Here is a 15,694-nt window from a genome sequence, read left to right as displayed (position 1 = left end):
GTAGTGATATCCCGTTTGACTCCTGATACTGGTAATTCGTGTCTTCTCTCTCTCTTTTTTCCCCTCTATCAGTCTTGCTAGAGGTTGGACAATTTTACTGATCTTACCAAAGCACCAGCTCTGTCTTCGCATCACGTTCAGCCACCCAGGAATCTCCAGACCGGCCACTTCCTTCCTTTCGATTCATGTCTCTCCATTCTACTTGACATAGTTAACATTTTGTTTCAACTGCCATCACCCATTCCCATGGTCTTTCCTTCCCTCTTCTGTTTCTTGGCAGGCTCTCCATTACTGTTTACCTTCCTTTTCTGCCTGGCTTTTGGACGGTGACCACATCTTGCTGGTATCTCCAGAAGGTCTCATTTTTATCAAGACTGGCTTACATCATCGCACAAAGTTTCTGTGCGTTCTAAGTAGAACCATTATTGCTACACTAGAGAAAACTTGCTTGATAAAAAACCCCAAGAACCCAGTAGCGGTCACTTTCGATTATGTCTAAGAGTACAACACCATGGCGGACTGGAAGGCACAGCACACTTGGCAGTGCATTGTCTGGTTCAAGTCCTGGCTCAGCCCCTGACAGTCTCAGATACAGGCAAGGTGCCTCTGCGTTGCTCTGCTTTGCCCAGTTAGGCCCCGTGAAGCCACCAGGTAGATCTGAGATCTTGAAATAGCGTAAAGCTCCCAGAAACTGGCTATGCCCCACATGTCATCACTTGGAAGTGACAGAATTGGCCCAGATTGCTGCCTTTTGGTCTTATTTTCACTCTACCCAGCATGGCCCAGCTGGACGATTCACTGTCACAGGAACAGTCCTTCCTTGAGCATTGCTATTTCTACAGCTGTGCTTCTGGAATCTTCCCTGCTTGGAAAACTCTTCTACTATTTTCTCTCCCGGTTTGAATTCTCACCACCCTTCAGGACTAGATCAAGTGCCCCCCATAAGGCGCCTGGTGGCTCAGTCAGTTAAGCATCTGCCTTTGGCTCAGGTCATGATCCCAGTGATCTGGAATCAAGCCCTGCATCAGGCTCCCTACTCAGCGAGGAGTCTGCTTCTTACTTTCCCTCTCTCCCTCCCCCCACATATGTTCTTTCTCTCACTTGCTCTGTCTCTCTCCGAGAAATAAATAAAATCTTAAAAAAAAAAAGTGCCCTCTGCCTAGCAAAGTCTTCCCTGACCATCCCAGCTCAAACTGATGGTCACTCTGAAGTCCCATAGGAATCCCTGCCAGTGTCATCAACTGAAGCCTTCAGTAGCTTTCTGTCTGGACATCATATGGGTCAGGAGTGCAGGCTGTTCTTCAAGCACATACCTGGGCTTCAGTCTTGGCTCTGCTGTTCCAAGATAAAGGTGCCCTTGGGCAACTGACTTCATCTCCCTAACCTCAGTGACCTCTTCTGCAAAATGAGATCCTCTCTGCCTGACAGGGCTGTTGTGAGAATCAAATAAAATGTCTTAAAAGCTACTAAGTACCAAATAAATATAAAGGATTTTTAAAAAAGATTTTATTTATTTATTTGGTACACAGAGACGCAGAGAGAGAGGGAACACAAGCAGGGAGAGTGGGAGAGGGAGAAGCAGGCCTCCTGCTGAGCAGGGAGCCCAATGTGGGCCTCGATCCCAGAACCCTGGGATCATGACCTGAGCCAAAGGCAGACGCTTAACAACTGAGCCACCCAGGCACCCAAGGATATTTTTAAAAATTAGTATTCAGTTAATTAACATAGAACATACTATTGGTTTCAGAGGTAGAGGTCATCCTATATAATACCCAGTGTTCATTATCTCACATAAAGGGTATTTTTAATATAATAATAATTAAAGGCCAAGGATAGATGAGAAAATATTCATGAAATAACATTGTGCTAGGTGAATTACAGAGGAGCACTTGGCTGGCTCATTTGGTAGAACATACAACTCTTAATCTTGGGATCTTGGCTTCAAGACCCACCTTGGGAACAGAGCTCGCATAAAATAATTTTTTAAAAAAAGGTTGTTTAGGAGAATTACAAAACTATAAGTAAAATAAGAAAGATCCCTGGGTGTGTGTGTGTGTGTGTTTGTGTGTGTTCACAGATACATATATAAAAAGAGTGGGAGGCATATTTTATAATGTTACTGTAATGATGGTTAGCTCTGAGTGATGGGCTAATCATTGGTTTTTATTTTCTTTTCTAAAATTTGCATTTTTTAGGGTGGGACTGTAATAGATTTAAAACTAGAAAGTATTTTTCAAAAAGGAAAATCAAGCATGATGATATCTTGTCATTTGGTTATTTATATATACTCCACCATGCTTCAGAAAGAGTTTAGAGTATCATATAATATAGCAAGATAGAAATGGAACATACAACAAAGTGAGCAAAGGAGAAAATGAGGTTAGGATAGGAAAGATCACCATCTTGTATTTCTCTTAAGTGTTTTTTTAAAATGAAGAATGTATTAGGATGGCTCTTAGTCATGAATTTGAAAGGTAAGAGTAACTTTGTAAAAGAAAGCATTTTATCGCTGAGTGTCATGATATTAAAATGATACATCAAAGAAAGAAGAATTTCCTACTAGTTTTCAGTGTGTTAGAGATTCTGATTATTTTATTTTTGACACAGTAGAGAGCCCCAACAAAGGATGGTTGCTGTTCTCTATATTATATGATATTATACTTGTATAATAACTTATAAGTTACAAATATGTATATTTGGTTAGCATTGGCTTTGCTTATCTGTTTTGAGTAAGTTGAGTGGAGAGACAGACTCCAGTAAATAAACATGCCCAAGTGGAGAGAAATTCTTGCCCTGGCCCTGCCACTCATTAGCTAGGCTTGTTTTTTTTTTTTAAATTTAAATTCAATTAGCTATCATTAGTATTTGATATAATCGATGATTCATCAGTTGCATAGACCACCCAGTGTTCATCACACCACGTGCCCTTCCCAGTGTCCATCACCCATTACCCACCTCCCCTCCAGCAACCCTCAGTTTGTTTCTTGGAGTCAGCTCAGGGTTTGAGGGGGCCTGGACAAGGTCTAACTTGGACCATCTAGAGTTTAGTAAAGTTATAGTTTTACTTGTCGAGGAACGTACATTTCCACTCATCCTTCCATTCGACAATATGTATAGTAGGTTAGTTGACCGACATTATAAAAGTGTTCCTCTTAGCCTTCTGTGTTATTAACATAATTTAAATGTCTTTTTTGCAGAGAGACCTCTGTCCCCCAAGGCTGTCAAAGGATTTGAAACTACTCCGCTTACCAAGAACTATTATACCGTGGTGAGTGTTCAGATCATAACCAAAGAATTTCTTGCCTGTCTCTATGGAATCTTTTCACGGGCTGAGCCACTGATGTGTTGAGGTGACATGGGAGACTGGGTAAGCTGTTGCAAGTGTCTGATGTCTGCTTATAGGCCTCAGACAGGTGGCTAGAAGTTTTGCCTTCACTGTACCATAAGATTCGAAGGTAGTGCAGAGATCGAGAGCAAGGTCCATTAAACAGTGCCGAAAGAGAAATCGTTACAGGGAAATTCGGAAGGTAGATGTAGCCTTACCAGATACTTAGAAGGTGAATTCCCAAGTTCCTCTGAGCAGTAAGTTTTAAGTGATTACATACTGTGATTTTATTTTAGAATCAATCAATCTGTTATGATGTCCTCGGAAATATTATCAACCTTGTGTTCGAGGACAGCCTGAAGGGAAGACTGCCCTTTGGCACAGAGGGCGGAATGGCATGGCTCTGGCTTGAACACAGATATGTCAGAATCTATTAGCTATAAATAGGGCTTGTGCAGGATTTCAAATAAGTTCCCATTTGAAAAAAAAAAAATCATGTTATTCTCCTTAATCATCTCTCTGCTTTCCTTCATGGCTCCTTTCCAGACTTGGCCCAATCACTAATGAAAAGGTCGAGCCATCCTAACCTCTAAGTTTTCCTGTCTGGTAGCTTTGTCGTCGTCTGCTAGCTCGGCTGAAATAGTGTCACTTTTCACCCAATGTTGGATGTGCGTTGGGACGGCATCCTCCTTTCCTTTTGCGCGTGGATAGTTTTTAAACATCTCTATACGTTGCTTTTCAAAAGACAGAGTAGCGCTCTTTAGTGAGTTTGCTCCACAATGATGACATGAGCAGTAGTTGGTGTGAAAACCCAGGAAGGAGCTTGCTTCATAGGTGACATGGACAATAATCTTAGGGGACAGTTTTATCACTATCTTTCTTCTTACATTTCTGAGGTTAAAATATATTACCCAACAGAGCCGGGCTCCCTTCTCCCTTCCTCTGTGACCATTTCTTTTAGCTTCCAGGTGACCTCCAGTGATTTTTTTTAAAGATTTTATTTATTTATTTGAGAGAGAGAAAAAGAGAGAGCGTGGGCCAGAGGGGAGGGGCAGAGGGTGTGGGACAGGGAGAGAATCACGAGCAGACTCCCCATTGAGCACAGAGCCCAGTGGCAGGCTCCATCCCACGACCCTGCAGTCATGACCTGAGCTGAAATCAAGAATCAGAAGCTTAACCACCTGAGCCAACCAGGCGCCCTGCCAGCTCCCCGCCTTCCCCGCCCCAGTGATTTAATTTTTAAAGAAAGGATGCTGTCAAATATGGTGGATGAAAATATTACCATAGCTGCTTCTCCCTGCTTTTTTTTTTTTTTTAAGATTTTATTTATTTATTTGACAGACAGAGATTACAAGTAGGCAGAGAGGCAGACAGGGAGAGAGGAGGCAGCAGGCTCCCTGGTGAGCAGGGAGCCTGATGCGGGGCTCGATCCCAGGACCCTGGGATCATGACCTGAGCTGAAGGCAGAGGCTTTAACCCACTGAGCCACCCAGGCGCCCCATGCTTCTCCCTGCTTTGGAGCTGTCTCTGCTTCTGCTGATTCTACCAATTTATTCTTTCAAGTTTTTTATTTAAATTCCAGTTAGTGAACATACAGTGTATTATTAGTTTCAGATGTACAATTTAGTGAAGTCATACGGTATCTGCCTTTCTCTATGTCACCTAACATAATACTCTCTAGCGCCATCCATGTTGTGAATGACAAGATTCATTCTTTTTTGTGGCTGATTAATATTCCTCTTGTGTGTGTGCGCACACGTGCACGCGTGTGTGTGTCTCAAAAAGTTAAAAATAGAACTACCTTATGACCCAACAACCATGCTACTAGGTATTTACCCAAAGAATATGAGAACACTAATTCAGCTTAACTGACTGAGCCACCCAGGTAGGTGCCCCTTACCTCTCTGATTCGTATGGGCCTTCTGTAAATCTTACGTACAAATTCTGGATGTCCTGCAGTCTGTATCTCCCACCTCCTGTTGGAGTTCACGTGCATCACTTCTAGGTCCTTGCTGCTATAGAAACAGTTCTGAAGTGAGCATCGTATACATAGGACTTTGGCAAACTATATCAAGATGTGTAGAGTGGATTCCTACAAGTTAAATTGTCCAAAGGCCTGAGAGAGCCAGTAATGGTGTAAGTGCTAGTCCAAGGGTAGGAGAAGACTGATGTTTCAGCTCAAGAAGTCAGGCAGAGAGAACGATTCTCCCTTCCTCTACCTTTTGGTTCTGTTCACGCTCTCAGCAGATTGGATGATGCCCAGCCACACTGGGGTGGGCAGTCTGCTTTACTCCCTCTCCCAGTTCGAAGGCTCATCTTTTCTGGAAACGCACTCACAGACACACCCAGAAATAATGTTTAAGTTGGGTACCTTGTGATCCAGTGAAGTGACATGTAAAATTAACCATCACGGGGCGCCTGGGTAGCTCCTGTGGTTAAGCATCTGCCTTTGGCTCAGGTTGTGATCTCTGGGTCCTGGAATCGAGCCCTGAGTCGGACGCCCGGCTCGGCGAGGAGTCTGCTTCTCCCTCTGTCTCTCCCCACCTGCTTGTGCACGCTCTCTCTCTCTCTCTTTCTCTCTCAAATGAATAAATAAAAAAACTCAAAAAAATAAAATTAAATTAACCATATATCCTATAAACTTGGGCAGGATAGAGACTTCTTGAATTGGCAAGTCTGTGGATATTACCTCCCACTTTTCAAGTTTCCACGGGACCGTCTGCTGATTTCTGCCCCATTCAGTCCTTGATGCAGTTCTGGTGGCACATCAGTGTGTCCGACTGCGGCTGGGCCACTCCTGGCCTGCTGTTCTGAATGGGTATTGAGCTCGTGCTGCCCCTGACCTTGGTTCTTTCTGCGTGCTTTTCTCACCATTGCAAAACAGTGTATCATTTTTCTATTCATTGTGTTTCTGATAATCTTATCGTGCTCCTTGGCTTTTGTTGCCCATCATAACTTGAGGTTATGTGCCAGGAAGTATTTAAAAATCAAGCAACGAGAAAGGGAAATGGCAACAGTGTGTGGGGAGGGACGCTCATCGTTTTTTAAAGATTTTATTTATTTATTTGACAGACAGAGATCACAAGTAGGCAAAGAGGCAGGCAGAGCGGGAGTGGGAAGCAGGCTCCCCACCGAGCAGAGAGCCCGATGTGGGGCTCAATCCCAGGACCCTGGGATCATGATCTGAGCTGAAGGCAGAGGCTTAACCCACTGAGCCACCCAGGTGCCCCGGGAGAGATGCTCATTAGCTTGGTTTTGGTGATCACTTTGCCATGTGCACCTGTTATCAACCTCCAATATATATACTATTTTTTTTTAAAGAGATCACAAGTAGGCAGAGAGGCAGGCCGTGAGAGAGAGGATGGGAAGCAGGCTCCCTGCGGAGCAGAGAGCCCGATGTGGGGCTTGATCCCAGGACCCTGAGATCATGACCTGAGCCGAAAGCAGAGGCTTTTAACCCACTGAGCCACCCAGGCGCCCCCAATATATATACTTTTTATTCGTCAGTTGTACCTCAGTAAAACTGAAACAATAGAGACCAGAAAAAGGAATCTAAGTGGCTTCATTATCAGGCTTAATTTTACACGCAGCCCCTAGGTCTTAGCACCCACAGCCCCGCTGGGAAGGCAGGACAGACATGATAGTGTAAGCCACAGGGCAGAGAACGATGGAAAGTTACAAACTGTCCTAAGATGGGTTTCTCAAAATGTGGTTGAGGGATCCTGCCTCCGAAGCCCCCCGGGAAGCTTGTGCAGCTGGCTGGGCCCCACACCTGACTTGCTATACCTCAGAATCTCTGGCCCCGGATCACAGGAAACCGCGTTTTAAACAACACCTTCAGCCCCTTCCTCGCCCCTCCCCCCCCCCCCCCAGGTGAGTCTGAAGCTCACTAAACTGCCGTTTGGAGAACCAATAAAGGGAAAGGGTTCAGTGGAAGATGGGATTCCAGCGTGCCAAGACTTAGATAAGCAGAAAGGAGCTGGAAGGGGGTTCAGGCAGGGTGGCGGGGGCACTGTCTGGGCACAGCCCCCCTGGGCAAGAGTGTGCACGCCTGCAGTCCACCCCGCAGCGATGGCCAGCATTTTTTCTTGTCCCTGACTTTCTTCCACTGCATTGTAACTTGTGGCAGATGCCTGAAGGGTGTGTCTTAAAGAACCTGCATCCGGTAGGAAAGATGGGAAGTGGGTGGCATGTTAGAGCGCAGAAAAATGCCACGAGACCTCCTGCACTTTCTGCTCTCCCCACGCACCTGTTGCTTACTCCATTCTCTCTCTTACTCATCTGTCTGCCCACTTGTCCCCACCCTGAATTTTCTCTCCCTTTCTCTAGTGCTTACCCACCTGCCCCCACCCTTTTAAGGCTTTATTTTATAGAGAAGTTTGGGGTTCACAGCAAAATTGAGCAGAAGGTACAGGGATTTCTCATGTACCGTCCCCCCCCAGCCCCTGCCCCAGCCACACTCATGCACAGTCTCACCCACTATCGGCATCTCCCACCAGAGGAGGGATCGGCAACAACTGAAGAATCGTTATCCTTTAATGTCCATAGTTCACATTAGGGTTCACTGGTGGTGTGGTGTGTCCCCCATATCCCGTGTGCTTTTTCATCTACCCCCTTTCTTGCCTTACTCATCCGCACACAGTTGAGCCTTGAACAACTCAGGGCTTAGGGGCGCTGACGCCCTGCACCATCAAAAACCCATGTATAGCTTTCGACTCCCCAAGAACTTAACTGATAGCCTGCTTTTCACCGGAAGCCTCGCCGAGAACACGAACAGCTGATTACCACCTATTTTGTATGTCATGTGTGTTATATGCAACGCTCTCACAGTACAGTAAGCTAGAGAAAAGGAAATTTTTTTTTAAAGATTTTATTTATTTGTTTGACAGAGAAAGACAGCGAGAGAGGGAACACAAGCAGGGGGAGTGGGAGAGGGAGAAGCAGGCTTCCCGCTGAGCAGGGAGCCCGATGCGGGGCTCGATCCCAGGGCCCTGGGATCATGACCTGAGCCAATGGTAGACACTTAACAACTGAGCCACCCGGGCGCCCTTAGAGAAAAGGAAATGTTATTAAGAAAATCATAATGAGGAAGAAAAAATACCTTTACAGTACTGTACTGTATTTATTGAAAAGAATTCGCATCCAAGTGGACCTGCGCGCTTCCAACCTGTGTGGCTCGAGGGTCAGCTGTTCATTGTCCATCTGAAGGCTGGAGGTAGAGGTGGTGACAGGATTTGCTGAGTCTGCTGAGAGGGAGCTTGTGCTGCTTGGTTCTGGGAAGCCAAGGACCTAGAGGTGTGAAACCAGCCACAGCACTCCGGTGTGAACGAGGAGGCGCTGCTGGCATGTAAGATGGCGCCTTCTTCCGTCCCATAGGGCTTTGTCAACATGACCTCATTTTCACAGGCAGCATAATTATCTGGGAATTCCTGTAATATGATATGAATATGATATGTAATATGATATGAATAATATGATTGGCTTCGATTTAAGGTTTCCTGAGGCCACTAGAGTCCCCCTTGATCGTGGGACACTTCTCTGTTTTCAGCCTTTGTTTGTGCATTTTCGCCTCTTAAAAGAATTCCTTCATACTCGATGCCTCTTTCCTTTTGGAAGAAGGAGTTACAAAAATGAACTCACTCTCAAGCCTTTCCAGGAAGCGTGGGAAATAGATTTTACTGGAAAATCAATAGCCCGGGATAGAGGTACAAAAGGCCTCCACCTCTGTGTATGGCTTCTCACCATCTGTCTTACTCTGAATTTGGTCAGAGGTTCATGGAGCAAAAAGGATACTCAGTTGTCCTCTGGAAGACAGAGTCAGGGAGGCAAAGGCGGTGTCTGGGTGCAGCCTATTTTAGTAAGTTCGAATGGATTTCATCTCGATCAAACCGTACTGCTCGGAAGCTGGTCGGCTTGCCAAACCCCTTGCCTTCTGACTCACCACTGAGGCCTTCTGTTTGGGAACACACAGCCTCCTCTGTCTGCTTCCCTTTTTATCCTTCTACAGGAGATGCCCTGTGGCCTGCAAAATAAAGAACCAGTGTCAGAAGTTCATCAGTTGGTCTTTTGAGATTGAGGAGAGCAATAAAGGCCTAAATGAATTTGGGAAAGAATCCCAAGCATCCACCCAGATGAGCATTTTTACTAATCAAATCATAGCAAGGGCAGTGCTGTTTAGTATGTTACCATTCAGTTTTTTTTTTTTTTTTTTGCGTTACTTAACGAAGGATTCATTGACCACCTTTGTCAGTTTAGTTCTAAAGATTTTATTTATTTGACAGAGAGAGAGATCACAGGTAGGCAGAGAGGCAGGCAGAGAAAGGAGGAAGCAGGCTCCCTGCTGAGCAGAGAGCCCGATGCGGGGCTCGATCCCAGGACCCTGGGACCATGACCTGAGCCGAAGGCAGAGGCTTAACCCACTGAGCCACCCAGGTGCCCCTTAGCGATTACTTTTAAAGGAGCCCCCGATAATAGCATTTTAAAGGAAATGGACATAAGAATGCTGTTTCAGTGGTGAGAGGGAGGTCGGGTTAAAGCAGTGTTGTTTGTTTTAAAAATCACATTGTATGATGTAAATAATGTCTGACTTTCCTAATTTAAAAACTCCCTTGAGGCAGTGAATGACTGGATCTGGTTTGATTTTTTTTTTTTATTTTGTTTTCCTTGTTTCCAGCAGACATTATAATTTGGGTAGGGTGACAGTTATAGGCAACAGTGCTCAGAAAGAGGGTGAGTTTGTGGGATGGCTGGTTTCCAGACATGGTCTTTTTAGAAAAATGTGAAGAAAGGGAGATGATTAGATGACTTCATTCCTTCCTGAACACGAGCCGGGAGGCAGGCCACCATCCTTTTCCCCGTCCCCAATACAGATACTATAGGCAAATAATACTGTTAATAAAGCAGCCTGCATATGTTTTACCACCTCCTTAATAAAAGACGATACTGCTGCATTCTGGTGCAGTTCTCCCTATTTCTTAGACTACGGAACTAATATTAGTGCTGAGCATGAATGTAGGTGATGAGCTGAGGCATTGCAGTGAGCCTCGGCCCAGCTGGGCAGGGAGCCCTGTGATGGACAGATTCAAGGTTGGAAGGCTGCTCTCCTGGATGAGGACTTGGAGTCCAAGAGAAAAACCCGAGGAGGGGCACCTGGGTGGCTCAATGGGTTAAAGCCTCTGTCTTCAGCTCAGGTCATGATCCCAGGGTCCTGGGATCGAGCCCTGCATCAGGCTCCCTGCTCAGCAGGGAGCCTGTTTCCCTTCCTCTCTCTCTGCCTGCCTCTCTGCTACTTGTGATCTCTGTCAAATAAATAAATAAAATCTTTAAGAAAAAAAAACCTGAGGAGTTTCTATTAACAGATGAGAAATGTGTGCTTTGACTTTTTAAAAAATAGTTTTATTGACATGTAATTCATATACCACATAGCTCACCATTTTAAACTGTACAATTCACTGATTTTTCATAAGTTAACAGAGTTATGTGACAAACACCACAGTCTGGTTTTCAATATATTTTTTAAAGATTTTATTTCTTTATTTGGCAGACAGAGGTCACAAGTAGGCAGAGAGGCAGGCAGAGAGAGAGGAGGAAGTAGGCTCCCCTCCGAGCAGAGAGCCGGATGCGGGGCTCAATCCCAGGACCCTGAGACCATGACCTGAGCCGAAGGCAGAGGCTTTAACCCACTGAGCCACCCAGGCGCCCCCCGCCTTTTTAAAAGATGTTATTTATTTATTTGACAGACGGAGATCACAAGTAGGCATTTAAAATATTTTCATCACCTGATCACCTCAATAAGAAACCCTTTACCCATAGCAGCAATGTTCACAATAGCCAACCTATGGAAAGAGCTCAGATGTCCATCAACAGATGGATGGACAAAGAAGAGGTGATATCATATGTATTATGTATACATAATATTACACATATTATGTATATTATATATAGTCCCATATATAGAATATATATATCATACCTCCAATGGAATACTACTCAGCCATCAAAAAGAATGAAATCTTTCCATTTGCAATGACTCTGATGGAACTAGAGTGTATTACGCTAAGCAAAATAAGTCAGCGAGAGAAAGACAAATACCATATGATTTCACTCATATGTGGAACTTAAAAAACAAAACAGGTGAACATAGGATAAGGGAAGGAAAAATAAAATAAGACAAAATTAGAGAGGGAGACAAACCATAAGAGACTCTTAACTCTAGGAAACAAATAGGGTTGCTGGAAGGGAGGTGGGTGGGGGGGGTGGGGTAACTGGGCGATGGGTGTTAAGGAGGGCACTTGATGGAATGAGCGCTGGGTGTTATAGGCAACTGATGAATCACTAAAGTCTGTCTCTAAAGCTAATTATACAATATATGTTAACTAAATTGAATTTAAATAAAATTTTTAAAAAAGAAGAAACCCTGTACCCATTAGCAATCATTTCCTCCAGGCCTTGACAGCCACTAATCTACTTTCTGTTTCTATGGATTCTGCTAATTGTGGACATGTCATGTAAACTGAATCATACATAATTTTTCCTCTGTGTCTGGTTTCTTTCAGTTAGCATGTTATTTTCATCGTTTGTTCATGCTATAGAATGTACCAGTACTTCTTTCCTTTTTATGGCTAAGATTCTATTGTATAGATGTACTAGGTTGTGTCTATGCATTCATCAGTTGGTGGACCTTTGGATTGTATCCACTTTTTGGTAGTTATTAATAATGCTCTGTGAAGATTCATGTGCAGGTTTTTGCACGGACGTATGTTTTCATTTCTCTGGGAATTGGACTGCTGGGTCATATGGTGAAACTCTATGGCTATTCAAATTCTTAGCCAACTTTCAAGGAATTATTTTTTACTGTTGAGTTTTTAGAGTTCTTTATATATTCTGGATACTAGACCCTTGCCAGATATATGACTTGTAAGTATTTCTCCCAGTCTGTGGCTTGTCTTTTCACTTTCTTGATAATCTCCTTTGACACACAAAGTTTTAAATTTTTATAAATTCCAGCTTACTTCTTTTTTCTCTTGTTGCTTGTGCTTGTTTTTTCTTTTGTTGCTTGGTGTCACATCCATCGTCGTGAAGATTTCCTCTTTGGTTCTCTTCTAAGGGTTTGGTTGTTTTAACTCTTGAGTCCATGTTGAATTAATTTTTGTATATGTTATAGAGTTGGAGCACAAATTCTTTTGCATGTAGACACCCAGTCGTCCTCGCACCATTTGTTGAAAAGATAGTTCTCTCCCTATTGAAAGGTCTTGGTACACTTGTCAAAAATCAGTTGACCGGGCGCCTGGGTGGCTCAGTGGGTTAAGCCTCTGCCTTTGGCTCAGGTCGTGATCTCAGGGTCATGGGATCAAGTCCCGCATCGGGCTCTCTGCTTGGCAGGGAGCCTGCTTCCTCCTCTCTCTCTCTGCCTGCCTCTCTTCCTACTTGTGATCTCTCTGTCTGTCAAATTAATTTAGAAAAAAAAATCAGTTGACCATGGGTTCATTTCTAGACTCTCAGTTCTACTCTACTGATACATCTATCCTGTACCAGTACTAAACTGTCTGGTTATTGTAGCTTTGTGATATGTTTTGGAATTGGGAGGTGTACCCTCTACTCTATTCTTTTCCAGGATTTTAAGAGTTTATGAAGGACTGATAGAAATTCTTTCAACTTTGGGTAGAATCAACCAGTAAGGTCTTCTCATCCTGGGCTTTAACTTAGGGGAATTGTTTTGAATGCTGATTCAGTATCTTGTTATATTGTTGAGACTTTCTGTTTCTTTTGTGAGTCGGTTTTGGTAGCTTTGTATCTTTCTAGAATTTTCTTTTTACTTTGCGAGGTTGACCTGGAGTTTGCAATGTATATTTAGAACTAGTGCAAAAGGAGCACTATACTGCTTTACAGGTAGCATGAGTACCTTATAATAACAGAGTACTCGTCATTCCTCCCTCCCATCCCTCATATCCTTGCTGTCATTCATTTCATTTATACATAAGCATTATATATATGCCTATCTATAAGCATATCTATCTATCTTTATGCTTTTTGAAGATTTTATTTATTTGAGAGAAAGAATGAGAGAGACAGAGCACGAGGTGGAGAGGGTCAGAGGGAGAAGCAGAGTCTCCGCCCATCAGGGAGCCCGATGCTGGACTCGGTCCTGGGACTCTAGGATCATGACCTGAGCGAAAGCAGTCTCCCAACCAACTGAGCCACCCAGGTGTCCCTATATATGCTTTTTTATAAGCATATAGATATATACATACTTATCTTAATTATATATATATGTATATATATAATTGAATACATTGTGGTTTTTTTTTAAAGATTTTATTTATTTATTTGACAGAGAGAGACAGCGGGAGAGACAGCGGGAGAGGGAACACAGAAGGGGGAGTGGGAGAGGGAGAAGCAGGCTTCCCGCTGAGTAGGCAGCCTGATGAGGGGCTCCATCCCAGGACCCTGGGATCATGACCGGAGCTGAAGGCAGATGCTTAATGACTGAGCCACCCAGGTGCCCCAGATACATTGTTTCTATTATTGTTTTGAACAAACTGTTCTCTGTTACATTAATTAAGAATATAAAAATTAGAGTTTTTATTTTATCTTCATTTATTCCTTCTCTCATACTTTCTTTCCTTATGTAGATCTGGGTCTCTGACCTATAGCATTTTCCTGCTCTCTGAAGGACCTTTTTTGAAACATGTCCTGCAAGGCAGGTCTACTGGCACTAAATTCCCTCAATTTTTGTATGCCTGAGAAAGTCTTTCTTTTTCCTTGTGTTTTGAAGGAAAATTTCTCAGGGTACAGAATGCCAGGTTGGTGGGATTTTTTTTTTCCTCAACCCTTTAAATATTTCACTCCACTCCCCTCTTCTCTGCATGGTTTCTGGGGATACACTGGATGTAATTCCTTTTTTTTTTTTTTTCAAGTGAGGAACTAAAAAAGGAATTTGTTTATTGAGGGCAAGAGGACGCAAGCAATATAAAAACCAAAAGCTTACCTGACTTTTCTTTCTCTGCTTCTCAAATAAGGGTTGGATTTTATTTGCACATTTTCTGGGGGTCCCGGTCTGCTCATGGAACCCTTTATATAGGGGGAAGCTGTGGGACAGGTTCCTCCAGAGACCCTTCGGGAGAACCCTCATTGGGCAGGAGTGTTGCTCAGTGTTGCCTACTTCTTTCCCTTCTGCTTCATGTGTATTGCAAAATAGTCATTGCATACGATGGTGAGCCCCGCGATCAGTGATAAGCGGCCCTGAAAGCCCACTTTGCCATCTCGACACTGGTCGAGGTCCTTCATTATTTTGTCCACGGCCAGAGGGCATTTTTGATTTTACAGAAATCCAGGGAACTCCTTTTCCATGAGTGCTCTCAGGCCCTCCTTTGTTAAGTAGCCTTTATCCCTAGCGAACTTGTGAAACGTGAACATCATGATTTCCACGGCGTGTTCCGTTTGAGATGGCATTTTGGTGGGGTCTGTTGAAGCCTTGGCTCGAGGCGTGGTGGGGATGATTGGCTGGCCATTGGGTATAATTCTTATCATAGCTTCTCTATAGGTAAGCTGGGTTCCCCACCCCCCCCCCCCGCCCTCTGGCTTCTTTCAGGGTTTTTTCATTATCTTTGCTTCTTCTGGACTTCGAATATGACATGCCTAGGTGGGTTTGTCCTTTGCATTTATCCTGCTGGTTATCTCTGTGCTTCTTGGACCTGTCATTTGGTGTTTGACATTAATTGGGAAAAATTCTCAGTCATTGTTTCAAGCATTTCTTCCTTCCCTTTCTTCTCCTCTTCTTTTTTAAAAAAGATTTTATTTATTTATTGGACAGAGATCACAAGCAGGCAGAGAGGTAGGCAGAGAGAGAGAGGGGGAAGCAGGCTCCCTGCCGAGCAGAGAGCCCAATGTGAGGCTTGATCCCAGGACCCCGGGATCATGACCTGAGCCGAAGGCAGAGGCTTTAACCCACTGAGCCACCCAAGCACCCCAACCTTCTTCTCCTTTTGATAGTCTCTTTAAACATATGTTATCCCACAGTTCGTAGGTATTCTGTAAAGTCTTTTCTTTCTGCTTGCTTTTCAGTTTCAAAATCTTCTATCGACATACCCACAAGCTCATTTCTGTTACAGTGGTTTGGATTGCTACCATTTCATTTTCATTCTAAGTATTTCTGTCTTTCTGCTTACGATACCCATCCGTTCTTGTATGTTGTCTACTTTCATCAGAGCTCTTAGCATATCGCTCATAGTCCTATTAAAATCCTAGTCTGATAATTCCAGCATTCGTGCCATACTTGACTGTGGTTCCAGTGTTTTCTCTGTCTCTTCAGACTGTGTTTTTTGCCTTTTAGTATGCCTTGTAACTCTTTGTTGGAGGCCATACATGACA

General features: G+C 43.8%; 1 protein-coding gene and 1 pseudogene across 3 annotated transcripts in view; one reads left to right on the top strand and one right to left on the bottom strand.

The window, feature by feature from the left end:
* Positions 1–15,694, top strand: part of ARHGEF6 (Rac/Cdc42 guanine nucleotide exchange factor 6) — a 101,782-nt gene that overhangs the window by 41,974 nt on the left and 44,114 nt on the right. For both annotated transcript variants that reach the window (XM_080795841.1, XM_080795842.1), the window contains one exon: positions 3,198–3,268. In XM_080795841.1, the coding sequence (XP_080651967.1) occupies positions 3,198–3,268 (71 nt within the window). The remainder of the gene's footprint in view (positions 1–3,197; positions 3,269–15,694) is intronic.
* On the bottom strand, positions 14,483–14,776 carry LOC308337688 (protein S100-A10-like; annotated as a pseudogene). The gene has a single exon. The product of its transcript is annotated as a protein S100-A10-like (transcript).

Source organism: Martes martes (genome assembly GCF_963455335.1).
Source record: "Martes martes genome assembly, chromosome: X".
Lineage (NCBI taxonomy): Eukaryota > Metazoa > Chordata > Mammalia > Carnivora > Mustelidae > Martes > Martes martes.
This window is presented reverse-complemented; position numbering and strand designations above follow the sequence as displayed.